Below are 26,540 nucleotides of genomic sequence, written 5' to 3' on the forward strand. Positions count from 1 at the left end.
AATTGAATCCTGAAAACTTTTGGTATTGTCAGAAATTAATCAGCTCTATAGAAGTGATGGTGTGACAAACATGATATATTGAGTGGTTGAGTTGAAAGGGAGGCCTTCACTTAATATTGATGATGTTGACTTCTTTGCAAATAGTTTTGCTTCTTACTTAACTATGACTTATAAGCCCCATGGCTGTCTTAGTTTATCTAAAACAGCATAGTGCTGTCCTACAAGTTGCATATGTACCACTGCTTCCAAGCAGGAAGCAGTGGCATTCAGATAGTCTTTGGACCTAGCAGGGCTGGGTTTGAATCCCAGCTCTGTTACATGTAGCTGCACATTGCCTCAATTTTCTCATCTGCAATGTGAAACTAATAATAGCTGTTTCATAGAACTATTAGTGATTAAATGAGAGAATTATATAGATGGATTACCTGGCACATAGTACATGTTCAGTAAATGGTGATATTATTACGGTTTTGTGCCTTCCTCATTGCTATAGTCTCATCAGTGAGTAAACTTACTAAGCCAGCTAAGAAAATGAGAATTGAAAGAGAATTCACTTTTGACTATTTACTTCTTTATTTCATGTCTCATGTGTGAATCTCATCTCCCTCCTAGATTCAGGTGAGGTCCCTGAGAATAGAAACATAATTTTTCCTTCTTTTCTGTACCCCACAATGATAAATACAAGTGTTAAACAACTAGAAGACATTCAGGAAACGCTTGTTGATGTGAACTTACTTAGTACCATCTTAGGTCTATGTATGCCCCTCTCATAAGAACAGATTTGGCTCTGCTGTCTAGAAATCCAAAAATCTCCCGTGTTTGCTATTTTTCAGTAAAACCATGGAGAAATTTTGCCATCTTCAAATCATTTCTATTTGATTATTGGGCCATTGCTAGCCATTTTATTATTTGTTTATAAGTATCATTAACATTGCAGCTGCAACTGAGATAGCTTCTTGTCTCCATTTTAAATGAAAATTTTATTTTCTGATTATCATTTAGATTAGCTAGAGGTCCTTTATACTTAACATTTCATCTTCATATTTAAATATATTTAAGAACTGGGGATGTAGCTCGATAGTAAAGTGCTTGCCTACCAATAAATAAATACTATTTATTTATTTTTTCAGCAGTTTTTGTAGCAAACAAGTTGAATGTAGGCATCCTAAATTTTATGTATTTTTTTTTCCCTGAGCTCTATTGATGTCCTAACATGCAGTTAACCATTTTAGGGGAAACTTGAAAATACATTACTTTTATCTGAAATCCTCAAAGATCTGAGTGTATAACAATATAGAATATACATTGAGAAACTGACTTGACTTTACATATATGTAACTGATCAGATTTATAATAATTAGCTTTTAAATTCTCTCTGAGGAGCAAGGACACAGATGACCTTAATTATTACTAATTATTACTTATTACTAAAAATGGCATGGATTTATATGGAGCTTTAAAATCATGTTTATCCTCACAAGGATGTTCCTGACCTATGGAGAAGTATTAGAGGCTATTGAGTTCTTTTCTATCTTTGAGAAAACTGAGGGCCAGGGTAGTTGGGCAACTTCTCTTAAGTCATAGTTAATGACAGATCTGATCTTAAAAGTTGGCTCTTCTGTTTCTTAGTAGTTTTTGCAGTTCTTGCAAGCTTTATGCAACTATGTTCTTAACACAGTTGATCATTCTACACTCCACATCAAAATACTTACCTTTTGACTCCAAGAACACTCTTTTTTTTTTTCTCTCTCAGTTTGAACGCCATGATCCTGTAGATGGGAGAATTACTGAGAGGCAATTTGGTGGCATGCTGCTGGCCTACAGTGGGGTACAGTCCAAAAAGCTGACTGCTATGCAGAAGCAGCTCAAGAAGCACTTCAAAGAAGGAAAGGTAGGTCCCTTTGGATGGAGAAAGAAAAGAAGCCATGGGAACTTCTGGTTATTGAAAAGGTAACAACATAATAGTGAGAAGAAGTCATGAACTAATTCATCTTTAATACTGAAGATGCAAAGGGAGAAAAAAAATAAGCAATGGGGGTAAGGAAGAGAATCCAGAATAACCCTAGGTTTCTTGTTCAGGCAAAAGTTGGTACTGTGCACTGAGATGGAGAATTTCAGCAGGAGGCTAGCTTGAATTGAAAGAAAAAGTTCAGTTGTGGATGTCTTGAGTTTAAGATATCTGTTAACTCTCCAAATAGAGATAATCAGCAGACAACTAGATATTCTGTCTGTCTGCAGTTAATTTAGGAATCATCAGTACACTGTTAGAGTTAAAATCATGAGAACAGAAAGATTTCTAAGGAAGGCATTACACAGAAAAGAGCTGTGGGCCAAGAATCCAGTGGAATACTAACATTTAAGCATCTCAGGAAGGAAATCTAGAAGAAATGATTATAGAAATACCTAGAGAGAGTAGTGAAATCAAAGTGAAGGAAATAAAGAAGGTTCAGGAACTGAGGTTCTGCATTGTCCTGTGCAACAGAGAGGCAATAGTAAGATAATGATGAACCTATCTGTTGGTTTTGGTGAAATGGTAGTAACTGATGACCTTTGGGAGAGCTGTTCTGTTGGAGTAATACAGTTGGAAGGCAAATTAGATGAGAAGTAAGGAAGAAAAGAAAGAGACAGAAAAAAGAAGAGGAGGTATAGACAGAGGGGAGTTACATATGCAAAATTTTGAGTTAATGTATTAACCTATTATGGCTGCTATAGCAAAAAACCACAGACTGAGTGGTTTTAACAACAGAAGTTTACTTTTTCATAGTTGGAGAGTGTGTTGTCAGATAAGCTTTCCTCAGTACACATGGATAGACAGCAGCTCTTCGGTGGTATTTCTCCTTATAAAGATACTAATCCTATCAGATTAGGGCCCACCTTTATGACTTCATTTTCCCTTCTTATTTCCTTTGAGGCCCCCATTTTAGCTATACTAAGAGGACAATGGTTTCGGCACATGGATTTGGGGAGGGAAGTGGGGACACAAACAGTCCATAATCAGCAGGAAAAACAAACATGGCACATCGAGGAACTGAAAAGAGATAGTGTGGTTTAATCATACTGAATAAGAAGAAAGAACTGAGATGAGGTCAGAGAGGGAGATGAAGACCAGGAAATATGTGCGTTAGGATTACAAGGCACCAAGTTTATTCACAGTGCAGTGAGATGCTACTAAAGACACTACTGAAATGACATGGTTGTATATATGTTTGGAGAGAGTCCCGGAAAGGAGTTTGGAAAGAAATGAGCATAAAAGCAAATAGTTTGATAATAAGATTATTAGAGAGTTTAGGAATGGTAACACATGCCTGTAATCCCAGCTACTCATGAGGCTAAGGCAAGAGGATCTCAAGTTCAAGGCTAGACTCAGCAATTTAGCAAGGCCCTTTCTCAAAAATAAAACAATAAAAAGGGCTGGGATGAGGCTAAGTAGTAGAGCACCCCTAGTGTTGAAAAAAAAAAAACGAGAGAGAGAATTTAGGAAGAGATGATCTAGAGTTTTTAACAGCTCTGAGATTTAAGACCAGGGATTCATTCTAACTCTACTCAACACCGCTCTCTGATACCTTTTACCACTAGCTGTACCTAGTGCAAAAAGGAAAAAAAGAAAAGGGTAAATGATGAAACCCTCTCAGGACTGGGGGTTTTGCCAGCTGGTGGAATGAACAAACGGGCACATACCAGCTAAGAAGTCGGGTCTCTAAAAGACCACACCTGCACATGTACACGCTCACACAGACACATACAAAGGAGAACCCAAATCTTTTTCCCAAATCCCATGATTTCCTGCTGGACAACTGACCTGGTAGTAAAAATGGTCCATGAGAGATTACCAAGGTAATGTGATATGATGGACATGAAACTTCTTGTCACTTTAACGATTCAATAATAAGCCAGGCTTGGTGGTTCATACCGGTAATCCCAGCAGCTCGGGAGGCTGAGGCAGGAGGATCGCCAGTTCAAAGCCAGCCCAGCAAAAGCAAGGTGCTAACAACTCATTGAGACTCTATCTGTAAATAAAATACAAAAGAAAATAGGTCTGAGGATATAGCTCAGTGGTTGAGTGCCCCTGAGTTCAATCCCCAGTATCTGCTCCAAACCAAAAAAAAAAAAAAAGATTCAATAATAAGGGCTTGAGGTGTGGCTTGTGGTAGATTGCTTGCCTTGCACGCACAAGGTTGAGTTTAATCCCCAGCACCACCAAAAAAAAAAAAAAAAAGCTAAATATTCATTTATTGAACATAAGAAATACTATAGCTAGTGCTTATCCCAGTTTCCTTGGTCTTTTTGACTTTGTATAAGAAATCTTGAATGAATAGCATTGTCTCAAGTTGGTGAAAAGTACTTCTCAGGCAGACTTTTTCCTTCTTGTCTTGGATGTTGAAAGGCTAAAAGGACCCCTAAACCAGGCTGTGGGCTGCAACTGAGGTCAGGTCGGGCCCTGAGAAAAAGCACAGCTCCTCTGAACTCAGTGCAGCCTGTTGCCACAGCAGGTATTCTTTTAGCTCTGGGTAAACTGATCATTAATGAAAAGTGAGAGAATGAAGTATTTCTCTCCCAGAGAGTTCTTCTACACAACTTAATACTTGGCTTATGTCTATAGGAGATTTTTATTTCAGAAAATTGGTTACAAGTGTTCAGGTGGATTTTGGTAGGCCCTTGCTGAAAGCATAGTATTTTTTTAAGTATTTATTTTTTAGTTGTAGTTGGACACAATATCTTTATTTTACTTATTTATTTTTATGTGGTGTTAAGGATCGAATCCAGAGCCTCACCTGTGCTAGGCAAGTGCTCTACCGCTGAGTCACAACCCCAGCCCAAAAGCATAGTATTTGCATTAGGAAACATTCTCTTTTTTTCTAACCAGATTTATTTTAAAGGTTCGTCCACACATTGATTTTTATTATCTAATAAAATATGATAGACTAATTCATATTTTATTATGAACTTAAATTTTAGAAAGCAATAAATTAGGTGTTGGAGATATCCTTGAAGAAATAGGGTGCTTTAAGCTTTGGCAGGAGTTAATTTAGGACTGAAGACCTTGGAAAAGAGCTCTGAAATGGAAGGGCATATTTTGTCAAATGATGAAAATCTGGAGTGCTAAATTACTTCTGGACAGAATTTCTAGCCTGCTTTAGAAAGGAGATGAATATTGATTGTCCTCTTGTGTTGATTAGTTTGTGAACACAGCAATTAACTACAATGAAAGTTAATGAAGGGCCTTTGCTCCTAAGGTTACCAGTCTCTAGGACCATGACTCGTTAAAGGGAAATCACCATCAGTTTTCTAATTGCTTCTTTTATTCCATTTTGGATTTGTTAACATGAAAATAAAAGTTTTCATTTACTTCACATTAATCAGTTTCTGTATGGGATTCTATGTTAAGATGTCAAATCAGACTGAAAAGATTGGATTTTCTAATGGTGGTATTCAGTAAACATTTGCATGTAACCTTATGATCATGCAGTGCTTCACAACCATTTCTCTGTTTTTCTGGGGACTGAACCCAAAGGCACTTTACTAATGAGCTACATCCCCAGCCCTTTTTATTTTTTATTTTGACACAGGGTCTCACTAAGTTGTTGAGGCTAGCCTTGAACTTGCAATCCTCCTGCCTCAGCCTCCTGAGTCTCTGGGAATATCCATCTGCCCTGTTAGATATGATTGTGCCTTTGAGAATACAGAGGCAGAGAAAGAGAAATTAATAACCCGTCCAGAGTCTAGGCTTCCTAATCCAGGTCTTATCTTTTTCAGAGCAAAGTGCTATTTGTCCTAACCATATTCCTCCTCTAATGCAGTACTTCTCAACAATAGGATCACTTGGGGATCTTTTAAGAAATGCGGTTGTCAGGACCTTCTTCAAACCTATTAAGCCAAAATCTCAATGGGTAGTTCCAGGCATCTGTTCCTTAAAGGCTCCCCTGGTTTCATTTCTCTCAACCTTTCTCCTCTTTTCTAACTCTCAAGGTCCTGCTCATACAAAGAAAAGACTCTTCAGAGTTTAATAGAGTAAATTTGTTACCACTAGTTTTGTAGTGATAAGCATGCTGACTTACTAAGGACTTCTACTTCCTACTTACCTAGTACTTTCTATGTGCATATCTTCTCTCCATTTATCATAACAATCCTGCTTGATAAATGAATCCTCGTTTTTCAGATGGTTCTCAACCTTATTTGCCAGAGATCACACACTATCTTGATAGATGTGCAAAATATAAAACCAAGGACTATCTTTAATAATTCATAATCTTCTTACTAATGACCCTATTTGTTTCCACTTTTTATTCTCTGTGGTTTGAATAAACACAAGGTTTGGGGGAAATAAGAAACCAGTGTCAGCAGGCTCCAACCTAAAGCTCTTAGGGAGATAGTTAGAAAGGAAAGTTATGGGAGCAGATGGTGAAGGACCTTAAATCCTAGGCTAAGAAGTTTGAGAGTTTATCCAGCTACAGTGGGAAATCACTGAGATTTTTGAGAAGATGAAGATATTAAGAAAGTGGTGTTTCAGAAAGATTAGATACTTATAGAATATAAGAAACAGAAATGGTATAATTTCCCCTGCTGCAAGGCCACAATTGAAGAAGAGTCTGGGGTTTACAGTAGAGATGCTTTAGGAAGCAGGAGATTGAACAAAGGGGAGATGAGGAGATTGATGGAGGTATGTTATATAAGGAGGAAGGAAGGAGACTATTTTATCTTTTCAGTGGGCCATAAAGGAAACTCTGGCAATTGCACTGACTCCTAGTAGATGGGTTGGCTATGACTGATTTAAAAGACAGAGCCAGAGAATCATCTATTACAGTATGTCGTCCACGGCCTGTCAGCACTGGATAGATATCTAGCTTTACAGCTGACTCCACATGAAGCCTAATTTTCCTTCCCCCTTTTCTCATCTATTCCAACTGCATTTTATTTTTTAAAATAACTTTATTGAGGTACAATTTATATACCATAAAAGTCATCTATTTTAAGTGTACAGTTCAATGATTCTTAGTAACTTCAGAGTGATGCAATCATCACTGCCATCCCATTTCAGAACATTTCCAGAACATTTCTACCCGAGAAATATCCCTCACGCTAGTTTTCAGTCAGTCCTTATCTCTGCCCTAGCCTGAGGCAAACATAAGTCAGCTTTCAACCTCTGCAGGTTTGCCTGTTCTGGACATTTTATATAAATGAAGCCATAATAATGTCTTTTTCTGTCTGGCTTCTTTTACTTAGCATAATGTTTTTAAGGTTTATCTATGTTGATGCTTGTACTAATAGTTTATCTTTTTATTGCTAAGTAGTAAATATAGATATATTATGCTTAGATATACTACATTTTGTTTATCCATTTACCAGCTGATAAACAATTGAATTGTTTCCATTAACAACTTTTATGAATAAAGCTGCCATGAAAATTTACATATAAATCTTTATATCAACCTTTTTTTTCATTTCTTTTTTTTTCTGATACCTTTCCTATCCTCAACTATCCCCCCTCCCCTCCCCTCCCATCTTCTCTCTCTACCCCATCTACTGTAATTCATTTCTCTCCTTGTTTATTTTCCCATTCCCCTCACAACCTCTTATATGTAATTTTGTATAACAATGAGGGTCTCCTTCCATTTCCATGCAATTTCCCTTTTCTCTCCCTTTCCCTCCCACCTCATGTCTCTGTTTAATGTTAATCTTATCCTCCTGCTCTTCCTCCCTGCTCTGTTCTTAGTTGCTCTCGTTATATCAAAGAAGACATTTGGCATTTGTTTTTTAGGGATTGGCTAGCTTCACTTAGCATAATCTGCTCTAGTGCCATCCATTTCCCTGCAAATTCCATGATTTTGTCATTTTTTAGTGCTGCGTAATACTCCATGGTGTATAAATGCCACATTTTTTTTATCCATTCATCTATTGAAGGGCATCTGGGTTGGTTCCACAGTCTAGCAATTGTGAATTGTGCTGCTATGCATATCGATGTGGCAGTATCTCTGTAGTACGCTCTTTTAAGGTCTTCAGGGAATAGTCCGAGAAGGGCAATAGCTGGGTCAAATGGTGGTTCCATTCCCAGCTTTCCCAGGAATCTCCATACTGCTTTCCAAATTGGCCGCGCCAATTTGCAGTCCCACCAGCAATGTACAAGAGTACCCTTTTCCCCACATCCTCGCCAGCACTTGTTGTTTTTTGACTTCAGAATGGCTGTCAATCTTACCGGAGTGAGATGGTATCTTAGGGTGGTTTTGATTTGCATTTCTCTGACTGCTAGAGATGGTGAGCATTTTTTCATGTACTTGTTGATTGATTGTATGCCCTCCTCTGAGAAGTGTCTGTTCAGGTCCTTGGCCCATTTGTTGATTGGGTTATTTGTTAACTTATTGTCTAATTTTTTTAGTTCTTTGTATACTATGGATATTAGGGCTCTATCTGAAGTGTGAGGAGTAAAAATTTGTTCCCATGATGTAGGCTCCCTATTTACCTCTCTTATTGTTTCTCTTGCTGAGAAAAAACTTTTTAGTTTAAGTAAGTCCCATTTGTTGATTCTTGTTATTAACTCTTGTGCTATGGGTGTCTTATTAAGGAATTTGGAGCCCAACCCCACAATATGTAGATCGTAGCCAACTTTTTCTTCTATCAGACGCAGAGTCTCTGATTTGATATCAAGCTCCTTGATCCATTTTGAGTTAACTTTTGTGCATGGCGAGAGGAGGGGATTCAGTTTCATTTTGTTGCATATGGATTTCCAGTTTTCCCAACACCATTTGTTGAAGATGCTATCCTTCCTCCATTGCATGCTTTTAGCCCCTTTATCAAATATAAGATAGTTGTAACTTTGTGGATTAGTCTCTGTGTCCTCTATTCTGTACCATTGGTCCACCTGCCTGTTTTGGTACCAGTACCATGCTGTTTTTGTTACTATTGCTTTGTAATATAGTTTGAAATCTGGTATCGCTATACCGCCTGATTCACACTTCCTGCTTAGAATTGCTTTTGCTATTCTGGGTCTTTTATTTTTCCATAGGAATTTCATGATTGCTTTATCTATTTCTACAAGAAATGCCGTTGGGATTTTGATTGGCATTGCATTAAACCTATAGAGAACTTTTTGGTAATATCGCCATTTTGATGATGTTAGTTCTGCCTATCCATGAACAGGGTATATTTTTCCATCTTCTAAGATCTTCTTCTACTTCTCTCTTTAGGGTTCTGTAGTTTTCATTGTATAAATCTTTCACCTCTTTTGTTAGGTTGATTCCCAAGTATTTTATTTTTTTGAGGATATTGTGAATGGAGTGTTTTTCCTCATTTCCGTTTCAGAAGTTTTGTCGATGATATACAGAAATGCCTTTGATTTATGCGTGTTGATTTTATATCCTGCCACTTTGCTGAATTCATTTATTAGTTCTAGTAGTTTTTTTGTAGACCCTTTTGGGTCTTCTAGGTATAGAATCATGTCTTCCGCAAATAGTGATAATTTAAGTTCTTCTTTTCCTATTTTTATGCCTTTAATTTCTTTCGTCTGTCTAATTGCTCTGGCCAGTGTTTCGAGAACTATATTGAATAGAAGTGGTGATAGAGGGCATCCCTGTCTTGTTCCAGATTTTAGAAGGAATGCCTTCAATTTTTCTCCATTCAGAATGATGCTAGCCTGAGGCTTAGCATAGATAGCTTTTACAATGTTGAGGTAAGTTCCTGTTATCCCTAGTTTTTCTAATGTTTTGAACATAAAGGGATGCTGTACTTTGTCGAATGCTTTTTCTGCGTCTATCGAGATGATCATATGGTTCTTATCTTTAAGTCTATTGATGTGGTGAATAACATTTATTGATTTCCTTATTGAACCAGCCTTGCATCCCAGGGATGAATCCTACTTGATCATGGTGCACAATTTTTTTGATGTGTTTTTGTATCCGATTCGCCAGAATTTTATTGAGGATTTTTGCATCTAGGTTCATTAGAGATATTGGTCTATAGTTTTCTTTCTTTGAGGTGTCTTTGTCTGGTTTCGGAATCAGGGTGATGTTGGCCTCATAGAATGAATTTGGAAGAGCTCCCTCTTTTTCTATTTACTGAAATAACTTGAAAAGTATTGGTATTAATTCTTCTTTAAAGGTTTTGTAAAACTCCGCTGTATACCCATCCGGTCCTGGGCTTTTCTTGGTTGGTAGTCTTTTGATTGCTTCTTCTATTTCATCCATTGATATTGGTCTGTTCAAATTGTGTGTATCCTCCTGACTCAGTCTGGGCAAATCATATGACTTAAGAAATTTATCGATGTCTTCACTATCTTCTATTTTATTGGAATATAGGTTTTCAAAATAATTTCTAATTGTCTTCTGTATTTCTGTAGCATCTGTTGTGATATTGCCTTTTTCATCCTGTATGTTAGTAATTTGAGTTCTCTCTCTTCTTCTCTTCGTTAGCATGGCTAAGGGTCTGTCGATCTTATTTATTTTTTCGAAGAACCAACTTTTAGTTTTGTTAATTTTTTCAATAGTTTCTTTTGTTTCAATTTAGTTGATTTCCCTCTGATTTTAATTATTTCTTGCTTTCTGCTACATTTGCTGTTGTTTTGCTCTTCCTTTTCTAGGGCTTTGAGATGAAGTGTGAGCTCATTTATTTGTTGTTTTTTTTTCTTTTTTTGAGGAATGACCTCCAGGCGATGAATTTCCCTCTTAAAACTGCTTTCATTGTGTCCCATAGATTCCGATATGTTGTGTCTGTATTTTCATTTATCTCTAAGAATTTTTTGATTTCCTCCTTTATGTCTTCTGTAACCCATTGATCATTCAGTAACATATTGTTCATTTTCCATGTGATGTAGGATTTTTCCTTCCTTCTTTTATCATTGATTTCCAGTTTCATTCCATTATGATCAGATAGAATGCATGGTGTTATCTCTACCCCTTTATATTTACTGAGGGTTGCCCTATGGCCTAATATATGGTCTATTGTTGAGAAGGATCCATGTGCTGCTGAGAAAAAAGTATATCCACTTGATGATGGTTGATATATTCTATATATGTCAGTTAAGTCTAGGTTATTGATTGTGATATTGAGTTCTATAATTTCTTTATTCAACTTTTGTTTGGAGGATCTGTCCAATGGTGAGAGAGGTGTGTTGAAGTCACCCATAATTATTGTGTTGTGGTCTATTTGATTCTTGAACTTGAGGAGAATTTGTTTTATGAACGTCGAAGCACCATTATTTGGTGCATAAATATCGATAATTGTTATGTCTTGTTGGTGAATGGTTCCTTTTAACAGTATATAATGTCCTTCCTTATCCCTTTTGATTAACTTAGTCTTGGAGTCGATTTTATTCGATATGAGGATGGCCACCCCTGCTTGCTTACGAGGACCGTGTGCGTGGTATATTTTTTCCCAGCCTTTCACCTTCAGCCTGTGTATGTCTTTTCCAATCAGATGTGTCTCCTGGAGGCAGCATATTGTTGGATTTGTTTTTTTTAATCCTTGTTACCAGCCTATGTCGCTTTATTGGAGCGTTTAAGCCATTAACGTTTAGAGTTACTATTTTTTTTTTAAGAATTTTAATATTTATATTTTAGTTATCGGCGGATACAACATCTTTGTTTTATATGTGGTGCTGAGGATCGAACCCGGGCCACACGCATGCCAGGCGAGCGCGCTACCGCTTGAGCCACATCCCCAGCCCCTAGAGTTACTATTGATATATGGTTTGTACTTCCAACCATGTTTGATTATTTATCTTTTTTTTTTAATTTAGTTTGTTTCTCCATGATTAGCTTTCCCCCTGCCCTCTGTCTTTACTGAGGCACTTCCCACTGATGGTTTTGGTTATTGTTTTTCATTTCTTCTTCATGTAGTGTTTTGCTCAAGATGCTTTGCAATGCTGGTTTTCTGGCTGCAAATTCTTTTAACTTTTGTTTATCATGAAAGATTTTTATTTCGTTTTCATACCTGAAGCTTAGTTTTGCTGGATAAAGAATTCTTGGTTGGCATCCATTGTCTTTCAGTGTTTGAAATACATTGTTCCAGGATCTTCTCGCTTTCAGCGTCTGTGATGAAAAATCCGTTGTTAACCTTATTGGTTTACCCCTGAATGTAATCTGCCTCCTTTCTCTTGTAGCTTTTAATATTTTCTCTTTGTTCTGTATATTGGATATCTTCATAACAATGTGTCTTGGCGTTGGTCTACTGTGATTTTGTATGCTCGGTGTCCTGTATGCATCTACAATTTGTATATTCGTTTTCTTTTTTATTTCTGGAAAGTTTTCTGTAATTATTCAGCAGGTTACTCATTCCCTTGGTTTGAATCTCTATACCTTCTTCTATCCCGATGACTCTTAAGTTTGGTTTTTTTTATGTTATCCCATATCTCTTGGATGTTTTTCTCGTGATTTTTTTTACCAGCCTTTCTGAGTTGGCTAGACTCTTTTCAAGATGATATATTTTGTCTTCATTATCTGACGTTCTGGCTTCTACTTGCTCCGCTCTATTAGTGATACTCTCATTTGAGTTTTTAATTTGGTTAATAGTTTCCTTCATTTCTAGAATTATTGTTTGATTTTTTTTATAATCTCTATCTCCTGATAAAGATGCTTAACTTCTTCTTTTATCTGTTTATGTAATTCAATTTCAATGTGTTCTTTCACTGTTTGAATTTGCTGTCTCATATTCTCTTTAAGGTTCCATTCCATCTGTCTAAGGTATTCCTTGAGTTCTTTATATGACCATTTTTCTGATGACTCTAGGTCCTCCTGAATATTTAGGCTGTCCTGCATTGTTTGAACTCCTTTTCTTCCTTGCTTTTTCATGCTGCTCATGTTACTTCTTGTTCTGTTTGACTGCTGAGTTACTGTTTACTCTTATAAATTTATTTGATGCTTGGGAGGAAAGGTATTAGAAGGGAAGGGAAGAAGTCAATAAAGAGAATGAGAGTAAGCAGGTAGAATTCAAGGAAAGGGGAATAAGAAAATTGAAAAGAAATGAAAAGACAAAAGAAAAAACTAGAGAATAAAAAAAAATTTAAAAAAATAATAAAAAAATTAAAATTAAAATTAAAAAAAATACAAAAAAATTTAAAAAAAAGAAATTTTAAAAACAACAACAAAAAATGAAAATGAAAAAAAAAACCCAAATTAAAAAAAAATTAATAAATGCAGTCTTAGAGTTTGATTAACTTCTCTTCCAGGAGGTGGAGCTGTGCCCACCCGGCCAAGCTTCTCCTCTCGATATGCGGAAACCAATCACTGTGCAGCAGCTCCTCCTCCCAGACTGGGCGGGTCTCCAATCCTGAGTGCCTAGGGCCTTCTCTTGTGTCTAGTCACTTCCCCACTTTTCCTCAAGCCAGGGCCCGCTCACCAGTGACGCTCACCACAATACTGGCTACACGCCAGGTTTGCTGCTCCCGGGAGCCCTGTTTTCATGAACGACTGGGCACACTCTCCCTGTTTGCCATTCCCTTAGACCCTAAGTTTGTAGAGCTTGGGGCTGAGAACGCTCAGCGAAATTTGCTTGCCCTCCGGTAGCCACGCCCCCAGTAGCTGGTGCAAGAGACCTCAGTTGTCAGCACTGGTGGGAGCAGTAGCTGGGAGTTCCGCGCCGCAGGTCCCGCGCCACTCCTGATTCCCTCGGTCTGGCTATCATGCTCACGGGAGAGCTGGGAGGGGCCCTTAAGGTTTCCCCGCTGTGTGGAGAGGGAAGGCTAGCGGGTTACACACCTGTTGCCGCTGGTTTCAATGAAGTTATCTCCTCCGCCGCATTCTGGTGATGTCAGTTCTCTGCCATGGTGGTATCCCACGCAAATGGCGACAGTTCATTTCCCTTTGCCGGGTGAGCAATGCAATGGGTGGGTCCTGACTGGCTCTCCCAAGCCCCATTTCAATCCTGTGGCCACTGCCTATGAAGGCTCGGTTGGCATTTACCTCCGTAGGTGCCGAAGGGCCGACCAGTTGTTTCAGCGGGATTGTTTAGTGCTGAGTCACAGCAGTTTGTCTGCGAGAAGCAGGCGAACGGGAGCTTGAATTCAGCCGATCCGGGCTCTGTGTGTGTTCTGAGAGGCCCAGACTGTTCGCCCCAGATCCATGTCAGCTCAGCATTCCTTTTTTTTTTTTTTCATTTCTTTTGAGAAGATTCCTAGAAGTGAAATAGCTGGACCATATAATATATTTATGTTTAACTTTTTTTTTCTTTTTCTTTTTTTTTTAGTTGTAGATGGACACAATACCTTTATTTTATTTTATTTATTTATTTTTATGCAGTGCAGAAGATCAAACCCAGTGCCTCACACATGCTAGGCAAGCACTCTACCACTGAGCCACCACCCCAGCCCTATTTGTGTTTAACTTTTTAAGCTGCCAAACTATTTTCCAAAATGGTTGTATCATTTTACGTTTCCACGTGAATGTATAAGAATTCCAGTTTCTCCACATCCTCAACAACACTTTGTTATTGTCTATGTTTTATTACCGTCATTCTAATAAATGTAGTAGTATATAATTATGATTTTCATTTGCATTTTCCCAATGACTGATGATGTTAAGAATCATTTCATGTACTTAGCCATTCATCTATCTTATTTGGTAAAATGTCTTTTTAAACCTTTTTTTTTTTTGCCATGCTGGGGATGGAACTTTGGGCCTTACGCATGCTAGGCCAGTGCTCTACCACTGAGCTACACCCCTATCCCCAAATCATCTTTTAAATCAAGTTACTTGTCTTCTCATAAATTGTAAGAGTTCTTTATGTAATTCTGGGTACAAGTCCTTTGTCAAACAAATGGTTTTCAAATATTTTCTCCCAGTCTGTGATTTATCTGTTTTCCCAGTATTTTGAAGCATAAATTTTAAAAATTTTGATGAAATCTAATTTATCAATTTTTTTCTTCTATGAATTGTACTGTAGGTGTGTTATATAATAGTTCTTGGTTTCTTCAAGATCATGAAGATTTTTTTCCTGTTCTAAAATTTTGTCAACTGCTTTTAGTTTTGAAAGAGACAATTCACTTAACTTCCTAACGTTAAGTTCATTTTAACACAACTTAGTGTCTCTACTGTCTACAAATTACTATTAATCTCATCTTTTTAAATCACCTAGAGCCCAGTTTCATGTAAGTCCATCTTTCTAAAGGCAGATATATAACTAGTTTGTTGAATAACTGGTCACAGGAGAAGGAAACTTCTTCATTTCTTATGTCCCCACCTCCCCCTTTTCAAGTGAAACCTTCTGTTGCCAAACCTAAGGGGAGGATATTTCCTTTTTACTACTATGTCTACAATCGACATCACTTGCCAGCAAATTATACATAAGCTATAGCCTTCCAGTCTGAACAGCTCAACATGAAGCAAGCATGTCCTTTCAATTTTCTTTTATTATTATTATTTTTTTTAGTTGTAGATGGACACAATAGCTTTATTCTATTTTATTTATTTTTATGTGCTGAGTATTGAACCCAGTGCCTCACATATGCCAGACAAGTGCTCTACCACTGAGCCACAACCCTAGTCCCCTTTCAAATTTCATTTTAACATCCACAAAGCTCATGTCATAGTCTTACTCTGGTTTTTTTCTAACAGCCCTCTGGATTTTATTAAAATAGGTACCCAGAAATAAGAATTTTGTGACTGGTGTCATCTTTTCTTTAAGGCAGCCTATCTATCTAAATTATAAGTTCCATAAAATCAAGGCCTATGTCCAGTACAATTTTATTTCTCTCACTGTTCTTGGCATAGTGCTGAGTGGTTAGTAAATGCTCAATAAATATTTTTTATTATATCTATATAATAAAGGCCAAGTGTCATATATTTAGATTTAATAGTGACATAATGTGATTTGTATCCCACTGTTTTTCTAAGTCATCAAATGATAGCCACTCAATTCATATTGTTCTTTCTGTTCTCAAATAATTCTCAGCATAAGTAGACTAGTCTGGGACTATAGTATTTAATGTTTCGCAAAAAAATAGCTAGCAAGCATTAGAGGTTGTTTTTCAGAGTGAGAAATATTTTCTCTACAGTGTCCTTTCTGTTTTAGGGATTTTTTTCGGGGATAGGAGGTATTGGGAATTGAACCTAGAGGTACTTAACCACTGAATCACATCCCCCTTTTTATTTTTATTTTGAGACAGGATGTTGCTTAGTTGCTTAGAGCCTCACTAAATTACTAAAGCTGGTCTCAAACTTGTGATCCTCCTACCTCAACCTCCTGGGTTTCTGGGATTACAGGCATACATGAGCACACCTGGTAAGTTATTGTTTAATGGGTAAGGAGCTCCCATTTGGAAAGGTGAACAAAATTCTGGAGATGGATGGTGGTGATGACTGCCCAATAGCATGAATATACTTAATGCCACTGAATTGTACACTTAAAATGGTTTAAGTGGTAACTTCTGCTTATATTAACACGTACACAAGACATGTTAAACCTTTACTTATTATAGTATGGATTTATGTAGGGAATAAGACAGAGACTGATTTATTGAAAGGATTTTTGAAGCTAAAAGGTTAACATAAAATCCCTAAAACAAGGGTGCTGGGGTTGTAGTGCTCTAGCATGTGTGAGCACTTGCCTAGCATGTGTGAGACCCTGGGTTCAATCCCCAACACCACATAAAACTAAATAAACAAAGGTATTGTGTTCATCTACAACTAAAAATATTTTTTTTAAAAAAATCCCTAAAAGAGGCTGGGTGGCATACTCCTGTCATCCCAGTGACTCTGGAGGTTGAGGCAGGAGTATCACAAGTTCAAGGCCAGCCTCAACAATTTAGCAAGGCCCTAAACAACTAAATGAGAACCTGTCTGTCTCAAAAAATATGAAGAGCTGGGGATGTGGTTCAGTGGTCAAACACCTTCGAATCAATTCCTGGTGCCAAAAAAATAAAAACAATAACTCCTCATTCTCTGGTTCCCCAGTCCCCACCATTCTACTTTCTGTCTCTATGAATTTGACTATTCTAGGTACCTCATGTAAATATAACCATGCAGTTTTATCCTTTTGTGACTGGCTTATATTACTTGGCATAATGTCTTCAAGGCCCATCCACATTGTAGCATGTGATACACACACATACATGCTGCATTTTGTTTATCCATTTATTATCAGTGGACATTGGGTTGCTTTTCTTTGTGTGCCTGTCTTTTCCTGGAGGGGAAAGGATGATGGTGTATCCATTTATAAAGCAGTGATAATTGTAGACCCTGAGCTTCTAATCTAGTGGTCTAATATAGAATCCAAAAAAACAATGAGGGCTGGGGTTGTGGCTCAGTGGTAGAGCACTTGCCTAGCATGTGTGAGGCACGGGTTCGATTCTCAGCACCACATATAAATAAATGAACAAAATAAAGGTTCATCAACACCTAATATATATATATATATTTTTTTTTAAATTTTTTTTTTAAACAATGAGCCCTAGCTCTGGGCCTCCATGTCACAGTCAAGAAATTGACCTCAAAGTATAAAATATGGGCCTTGCAGTTCACTGCCAAAAATCATGGAATTTGGTACATAGTAGATACTCCATAAATGTTTGAATGAATGCTTGAATACAGATGCACTATTGCCAGAATGCATACTATATAATTTCATTCATAAAATTATTATTCATTGATAAAGTTCAAAAGCAGATAAAATTAAACTATTTCTGTTTAAGGATGCATAAATAGGTAACAATGTTACTTAAGGGAAAAAAGGCAAGGAAATGAATCTCTTAAAAGTAATAATAATTACTGGGGGTACAGGTAGGGGTAGAAATTATGACTGGGAAAGGACACTTTGTGGGGAAAGAAAGAAGCTTCCAAAATATTGTCAATGATTGTCTCTTTCTTGACATGAATGGAGAGTCTTTGGGTGTTCATTTTAGAACAGTTTGTTAAGTTGTAAATTTGTATTTAATGCACCTTTCCATATGGCCTTCATATACTACAATATTTGTAAATTCTCTGATTCTCAGGAGGAAAAACTTATAAAAGCTCATGTGACATAATTATAGTAACCATATTTTAGCTCTCTGATAAAATGAAAGATACAATCAGCCTCGTTTGGAGAGTATCAGAAAAAAACTGTGGATTGTCTTATTAAGGTTACCTCCTTATTGAGTTCCTGATGTGGTTTCCTGGCCTCAATGGTTTAGGAAAATGGAAATCCAAAGAGAAGCAGCACTAAGTAGAAGCTAGTCAACATCTGCAATCCATTAAAGACCCGAGGCTTCATTAAAAATGTCTACAGCATTCCCCAGTGTTTCCATTTCTTAGAAACTGTTTTCATTTCCATCACAGCTTGATATGTGAGAAGTAAGGGAAAGGCGAATGGCACAGCTCTTCCTCCCTGTAAAGGAACTCTCAGTAGCCCCTATTTTATAGAACTACTTTCACTTGAGCCATCATAGAATGGAAAATTAAGGAGTTGGGGATGTAGCTCAGTGGCAGAGCACTGGCCTAGCATGTGTGAGGCCCTGAGTTTAATCTCCAGCACTACACAGAAAAAAATATAGTAGAGTTAAGATGTACAAACACTGAACAGCTTTTGAAAAGGATGATTTCATTAGTAGTTTCTAAACTGAAATAATGAACAGCTTCCCTAGTGCTTGGGTTTTGCTAAATACTGAAATTCATTCCCTATACATTGCTAACTTTGGTGGTTCTTTAATTAGCTTAAGCTTCAGAAAGCTTAGCTGGCCTGTACAACTATTCAAATGAAAGTCCTGGCTCTGATATAACTTCTTAAGATGTATAACAGATCAAGTGGCTACAGCCCACTTAGGAAGTGTCATAATAGATAGTGTGACTAATGGAAAAGCATAGTTAGAAATTTTTTAATTAAAGATATCCAGCCATCACTACAAGCAGCTTTACGTCACGTTCTACACATGAGGGGGAAGCAATTAGCCAATTTGCTTTTCTCAGGGTAAGATTCTAGAATTTTGTTCCCCTATTATGTACAAATTTGACATTCCTTGACTAATAATTTATTCAGTCTCTGATCTAGACAAGAGCACAGATTTCTGCCTTAAAGCCATGAGTAGCTGCCTAGCTTTCTGCACTGTGTGCTGCTTTTTACTTCAGGTCCTGCCTTACCTTGCTGTCTCTCTTTTTAGGGTCTGACGTTTCAAGAGGTGGAGAACTTCTTTACTTTCCTAAAAAATATTAATGATGTGGACACTGCATTGAGCTTTTACCATATGGCTGGAGCATCTCTTGATAAAGGTAATTAAACCCAAAAGTTTTCTCTTGAAAGTATAAATATTGAATCTGCAATCTATTAGGTGACTGCCCTTCCTTAACAGTAAAATGCCAGATTTTCTTAACATTGTCTTTTATTCATTTTGTTTTTGTCGGCACTATGTGAGCCTTGCATTTCACCTTGAGATGCCAAGCTCAGCAAATACATTTCAATATGTGAAATGCTGTAGTCAGGGCAGATGCCCATCTTTAAATGATTAGCCTTGAAAACAGTCATTTAAGCAGAAGCACAGTGCATGAAACTGCAGGACTTCTTTCATCTGAGCCAGAGTTATAGCATACATAATGAGAAGCTGAAATCATTCTGCAATTCAATTTTTGTCTTTGATGAGGAGTGATAGGTTTATTTCTTATATTAAAGATTCTAAAAATAAAATCATGACTCAAAATAGGAGCCCCTGTTGGCTTATTTCATATAGGTTCAGTTACAATTTATACAGGCAGTATGAAAGAGTAGAGGGATCAAAAGCACAATTTTTCATTTTACATTTTATTGTGAAATTTTTCAGACTTGCAGAGCAGTCAAAATAATTATTTAAAGAATATCCATGGGGCCAGGCGCAGTGGCGCATGCCTGCAATCTCAGTGGCTTGGGAAGCTGAGACAGGAGGATCATGAGTTCAAAGCTAGCCTCAGCAAGACGAGGTGCTAAGTAACTCAGTGAGATTCTGTCTCTAAATAAAATACTAATGTGGCTCAGTGGTTGAGTGCCCCTGAGTTCAATCCCTGGTACCAAAAAAAAAAAAAAAAAAAAAAGAATATCTATCTATCCAGCTCAATTAACTTACTGTAGTGGCTTGATCATATATCTATGCATAGTTTTATCCCTCTAACTATTCATCAGTCTCTTATTTTTTGGTTCAAAGTTGCAGATGTAAGAATGCTTCACTTCCATTAATGCTGGTTCAATGCTTGTTAAAGTTACTTCTTCCCCCCCTCAAGGTCAATTTCTGTCCCCACTTATCAAAAGGCAACCTTTATTCTGATTAATAAACCATAGATTAATATTACTTATTCTAGGACTTCATACAATGTACATTCTTTCTATGATTTCTCTCAACATAATGTTTTTAAGATCCATCTATGTCATTGTACATGTCAGTAAATTCTTTTTTATGAGGAGTAGGAATCTATTGTATAAATAGCCCCCAGTTTATCTATTTTCTATCTCTGGACACTTTGGCTGTTCCCAGTTTTTGACTATATTCATTATTTAAAGTTGGTTTGAACATTCTTGCAGAAGTTTTTTGTGAATATGTTTTTTCATTTGTCTTGGGCAAACACCTGCCTATAAGTGGAATTGCTGAGTCCAAAGGCAGGTAACTATTTATTCTGTATAAAAAGAAAATGTGGCTTTCTAGTTTTACCTTCACCATTTATTGAAAAGGTGATCCATTGGTTTGCTTTGACACATGAGTGTGAACCTATTTTCAGGGCTGTCTATTCTCCAACATTAATCCATATATCTCTCTGTATGGCCACATTCACTTGATTACTGTAACTTTCTAGAAAATGTTTAGGTGTCAGCTCTTATAAATACTCTGAACCTAGTTCTTCCTTTTCAAGATTGCTGTGGATATTCTAGGGTTCCTTGTATTACCATATAAATTTTAAAATCAGCTGGTCACTTTCTATGATATGAAAACTTTTTTTTATCATCACTGGCCCTTGTATTTTCTCAAATTTTTTATGTATATTGAAATGATTATAGACTTTTCTCTTTTATTCTCTTAGTATGGTAGGTAACATTATTTATCTCTCAAAGCCCTGAAATAAATCTAACTTTCTAGAAGCTTTTACAGACACTAGATTGATTTGCTAACATTTTGTTAAATATCGAGGGATGTGGGTCTGTAATTTTATTTTTTTGTGTTGTCTTTTCAGATTTTATATCATAATATACTGACCTCATAAAATGATTTAGGAACTTTTTCTCCTCTGGTTTCAGAAAGGGCTTAGGTAAGGTCTGGGGTGTAGCTCAATGATAGTGCACTTATCTAGCGTGCACAGAGGCCCTGTGTTTGATTCCCACCACCACAAAAATAAAGAGCGAGCTTGTGTAAGATTCACATTCCTTCTTTCTGAATTATTTGGTAGAATTCACCAGTGAAACTATCAGATCCTAAAATCTTTCTTTTTCTTTTTTTTTTTTAATTTCTTTTCCTTTTTTTTTAGTTTTTGACAGACCTTTATTTTATTCATTTATTTATATGTGGTGCTTAGAATCGAACCCAGTGTTTCACACAAGTCAGGCAAGTGCCCGCTCCACCACTGAGCCACAATCCCCTAATGTTTTTTTGTGGGAAGCTTTTGATCATTTAATGCTTAATAAATATATAGGCCTTCGGAGTTTGCATTTTATCTTGTTGAATATTTCAAATTTGTTTTCTTTTTTTTTTTTTTTTTTTTTTGTGGGAGGGTGGATACTAGGAATTCAACCCAGGGTGCTTTACCACCAAACTACATTCCCAGTGCTTTTTTGAGATAGGGTCTTGCTAAATTGCTTAGGGCCTCACAAGTTGCTGAAGCTGGCCTCAGACTTGAGATCCTTCTGTTCAGCTCCCTTAATTTGCTAGTATTACCGGAATGCACCGCTCTGCCTGGCTGTGTCTTTTTCATTTGTTTGTTTTCATGTTTTTGCAATGCTGGGGATTGAACCCAGGGCCTTGAGTGTGCTAGGCACATGCTCTATCGCTGAGCTACAACTCCCCACACAAGTTTTATGTTTAAGGAATTTGCCTGTTTTATCTAAGTTATTGAATTCACTCACATAAAATGTTCATTATATTTCATTATTATTTCTTTGTTGGTAGAATCTGAAGTCCTCCCTTTCACCCTACCTTCAGTAAATTATCTTTTCTTTTTTTGGCATGTTTGCATGTGAGTGTGTGCGTGCACACACACACTGGAGGCTGACTTTCAGGCCTAACACATCCAGGGCAAGCACCATACCACTGAGCTCCATCCCCAGCCTGAGGTTTAGCACTTTTATTATTCTTTTCAGAAAAAAACAGTTTTTGACTTTGTTGATTTTTCTCTATGGTTTCTTGTCTGTTTGGTTAATTTCTGTTCATATCTTTGTTATTTCCTTCCTTCTACTTCTTTTCAGCATGAATTACTTTGTTTTCCTTTTTCTAGCTGTTTAAGATAGAACCTTAATCTACCTTTTCTAAGATAAGCTTTAAAAGTATAAATTTCCCTCCCTCCTAAACACTGTTTTATCTACATCCCATAAACTTTGATGTATTTATATTTTTATCATCCTGTTTAAAATATCTTCTGATTTTCCTTGTAATTTCTCTGGTGTACACATGGATTATTTAAAGGTATGTTAACTTCCAAATATTTGGGTATTTTTCCCCTAGATACCTCCTAATTTAATTTCATTGTGGTCAGAAAACACATTCTGTAAAATTTCTTTTCCTTAAGGTTTATTGAGATTTGTTTAATGGCTCAATAGATGGTAAGTTGTTTTGTTTTGTTTAATATTTTTTAATATTGACAGACCTTTATTTTATTCATTTATTTATATGCGGTGCTGAGAATTGAACCCAGTGCCTCACACATGTGTGAGGCAAGCACTCTACCACTGAGCCATAACCCCAGACCCATTGTTTTGTTTTTTGATGAATGTTTTATTTACATTGGAAAAGATGTGTATTCTGAAGTTTGAAGTAAAATGTTACAAAAATGTCACTTAGATCAAGGTAGTTGATAGTGTATTTATGTCTTCTGTGTTTTTATTGTCTTTTTTTTTTTTTCTTATCTAGTGGCTATTATCATTTCATGGGAGAAGAGTGTTAAAAATTTCCATGTACAATATATGGGTTTATCTGTTTGTCCATTTAAATGATGTCAGTCTTAATTTTGAACTCTGGTATTAAGTATATACATACTGAGGATTTGTTATGCTTTCTGATGAATTGACTCTGTTATTAGTATGAATGTCCTCCCTTTATCTTTTATAACGTACCTGTTGAAGTCTGTTTTGTCTGACATATTAGCATAGTTTCCTTAAGTGCAGGTTGTTTGCATAGTCTGTATTTTTCTATTTAATTTCAGCCTATCTATCTTTGAAGTACATATCTTCTAGATGGCATATAGTTGGGTCTAATGGCCTTTAGCACTTAATATTTTAGTGGTTTCTCCAGAAATTACAATATAACTTTTTGTGGTTTACTTAGAGTTAATATTGGTACCACTCCAAGTAAAATATAAGAACCCTACAGTCTAACAGTTCTACATATCACCACTCTGTCTTTTATGCTGTAGTTGTCATCTATATTTTTTATTTGTTTATTTATTTATTTGTAGATGGACACAATACCTTTGTTTTTTTATTTTTATTTTATTTTTATGTAGTGCGGAGGATCGAACCCAGTGTCTCATCTGTGCCAGGCAAGAGCTCTACCACTGAGCCACAACCCCAGACCCTGTCATTTATATTTTATCTGTGTATATTATAATCTCTAACACAATGTGAGGGCTTTTACTTTCAATAATTGTATTTTTTAAGAAATTAAGAGAAAAGACTGTTTTTAATATTTACCCACATATTTACCATTTTAGTGCTTTTCATTTATGAAATATTCAGATTTTTAATCTGTTCTAAAGAAAGTCTGAAGAATTTTGTCACTTTTGGCAGTGCAGGTCTATTAGCAATAATAAGTTCTCTTCATTTTTGGTTTAATCTGAAAATGTCTTTATTTCACTTTGGGGTACTAAGTAAATATTTTTAAATCTCTCCAAAGCACTAACAGGTTTTTTAAGCACAGTCTTGCATTTTTAAGTGATTTTCTTAAGATTTTTCTGATAGAAGATCATGGCTCTAACTTATTGTGAAATCTAAAAGAAGTCCAGTGTGCAACTCGCTGGGTGCCGTGTCGCATGCCTGTAATCCCAGTGGCTGGGGAGGCTGAGGCAGGATGTTCTCAAGTTCAAAGCCAGCCTCAGCAAAAGCAAGACACCAAGCAATTCAATGAGACTCTGTCTCTAAATAAAATACAAAATAAGGCTGGGGATATGGCTCAGTGGCCAAGTGCTCCTGAAATCAATCCCTGGTACTCCCACTTCCTTCCCCGCCCACCCCCCAGAAAAAAAAAGAAGTCCAACTTGCAAAAGCAGTATAGAATGATGGTTGTTAGGGGTTTCAGGGGTAAGGTAAATGGGGAGACACTGGTCAAAGTGTACAAAATTTTAGTGATGCAGGATGAATTAATTCTAGAGAGCTAATGTATAGCATTATGACTATAATTAGTAATATTGTATTATATACTTGGAGTTTGCTAAGAGTTGACCTTAAGTGTTCCTTACCATACATGTACACAAAAAGATAACCATCTAAAGTGATGGAAATGTTAGTTAGCTTGATTACCTAGCATATGCGAGGCCCTGGGTTCAATCCTTAACACCACATAGAAATAAATAGATAAAGTAAAGGTATTGTGTCAAACTATAACTAAAAAAAATAAATATTAAAAAAAAAATGTTGGAACTGGGGATGTAGCTCAGTCGTACGGTGCTTGCCTAGAATGCCTAAAACCCTGAGTTCAATCCCCAGTACTGCATAAAATCAAAATTATATTGTATACCTTAAATAAATATGATTTTTATTTATTATATCAATGAAGCTAGAAAAATTAAGATCATTCCATCCTCAATATAATTTTACTTTGTGCTTTCTAACCTGGATGACTTTTATCTCATTTTATTAATTCACTAGATTTTTAAAATAGCATTTGTTTAAAATAATATCTTCTCTGATCGTTGTATAATCTTTTAGGGGGAAAAAGTGTAAATGTGTAGATTAGGGGGGAGGCATTACTAGGTTATTTCTCCAGAATAGCCTGGTTATTTTGCTCTGTTTCACAAAACAGGATTAGACAGCATCTTCAAATCCAAAAATTTAAGAATTGAACTCTTCCATTACTGTAAAAATAGAATTAATAAGCTTCTTTTTATTTTTTTATACTTTTTTTTTTTTTTGGAAGAGCTCAACTAAAGCTAATTGCACTACTTTAAAGAACAACCATATAGGATGAATCAGTATTTGTGTTAAAATTATAGGGTGTACAAAATAGAATGATTCAGGGTAGTAGTAGCAAAGAGAAATGCAACCTAGTGATTAAAAAAAGGAAAAGTGTTTCTGAGTTAGGCCATTTACTGAAATGTTTAGTTTCCTTATACTCCTTATAAATTCTGTGCCTCATTATCTGTATTAACGGAGGCAGTGGTACAAATTGCACTGACATGCAAAAGTACGTTTGGCTGTGACATGTATGATGTTTTGCCATTTTCTTTGACTTCTTGGTTTCATCTAACGTTGGATTCCCTGTGTGTGTGTAACAATAGATATCTAGGAGAAGTTGGTTTAGAGCCATGCTAAGTAACAAGGAGAATCTACGTGTATTTTTTTCCTAGGACTGCTATGACAGATGGCCACAAACTCAATCATTTACCTTTTTTTTTTTTTTTTTGCAGTGTTGAACCCAGGGCGTCACACATATTAGGCAGGTGCCTACCACTGAGCTACATTCCCAGCAGCAAACTCAGTGATTTAAAACAACACAAATTTGTTTTCTTACAGTTCACAGTTTTAAAGGCAGGAAATCTGAAATTAAGATGTAGCAGGGCCACACTTCCTCCAAAGGCTGTAGGAAAGCATCCTTCCTTGTCTCTTCCAATTTCTTCTGGCTCTAGATGTTACTTAACTTGTAGCTGCATATCTCTAAACTCTGTCTCTCTTCATGGTTCCCCTCTTCCTCCTCAAATGTCCTTCTCTGTGTGTCTTATAAGGACACTTGTCACTGGATTTAGAGCCCAGCTGGGTAATCCAGGATGATCTCATCTCCAAATCCTTAATTATTTCTGCAAAGATGCTATTTTCAATCAAAGTCATATCCACAGGTTGCAGGGGCTCAAATGCACGGGCAGCTGAACTTAAGGTCGCTTGTGTGAATTTGCAGGGACACCAAATAAAATATAGAAATAGCTTCAGGACGGCTTCTCTGCTCTTGGCCTCAGGCTCCCCAAAAGGGAGAGCAAGAGAAAGTCACGAGAGGCTAGCAAGAGTGAGTGAGCACATTCAGAAGTGGGCTTTTATTGGGGGACCCTTATTCTTAGAAAGTTCTATCCAAAAAAAGCCAGAAGAGGCAAGGTTACAAGGGACAGGTGAGTGTAACTCAACCCCAGGGGTGACACCTACATCTGAAGAAGACCCTCCTCTTATCTGAGCTGGGCAATGCCCAAGTCACCATGAAATGTAGTGATTGGAAGCCTCCTGCTTCAGGACTGGAAGGCGTGGGTCATTCAGAGTGGCTCCCCACAGTCATGTTACCTGAA

At 36.7% G+C, this 26,540-nt stretch overlaps 1 protein-coding gene across 3 annotated transcripts in view; it reads left to right on the plus strand.

Annotated features, from left to right (window-relative positions):
- Positions 1–26,540, plus strand: part of Micu1 (mitochondrial calcium uptake 1) — a 188,595-nt gene that overhangs the window by 140,831 nt on the left and 21,224 nt on the right. For all 3 annotated transcript variants that reach the window (XM_046419603.2, XM_046419604.2, XM_046419605.2), the window contains exons 9-10: positions 1,754–1,891; positions 19,055–19,163. In XM_046419603.2, the coding sequence (XP_046275559.1) occupies positions 1,754–1,891; positions 19,055–19,163 (247 nt within the window). The remainder of the gene's footprint in view (positions 1–1,753; positions 1,892–19,054; positions 19,164–26,540) is intronic.

The sequence above is a fragment of the Marmota monax genome, unplaced genomic scaffold, assembly GCF_021218885.2.
Source record: "Marmota monax isolate L192 unplaced genomic scaffold, Marmota_monax_Labrador192_F-V1.1 WCK01_AAM20220418_F8-fsc00019, whole genome shotgun sequence".
In the NCBI taxonomy this organism is placed as follows: domain Eukaryota; kingdom Metazoa; phylum Chordata; class Mammalia; order Rodentia; family Sciuridae; genus Marmota; species Marmota monax.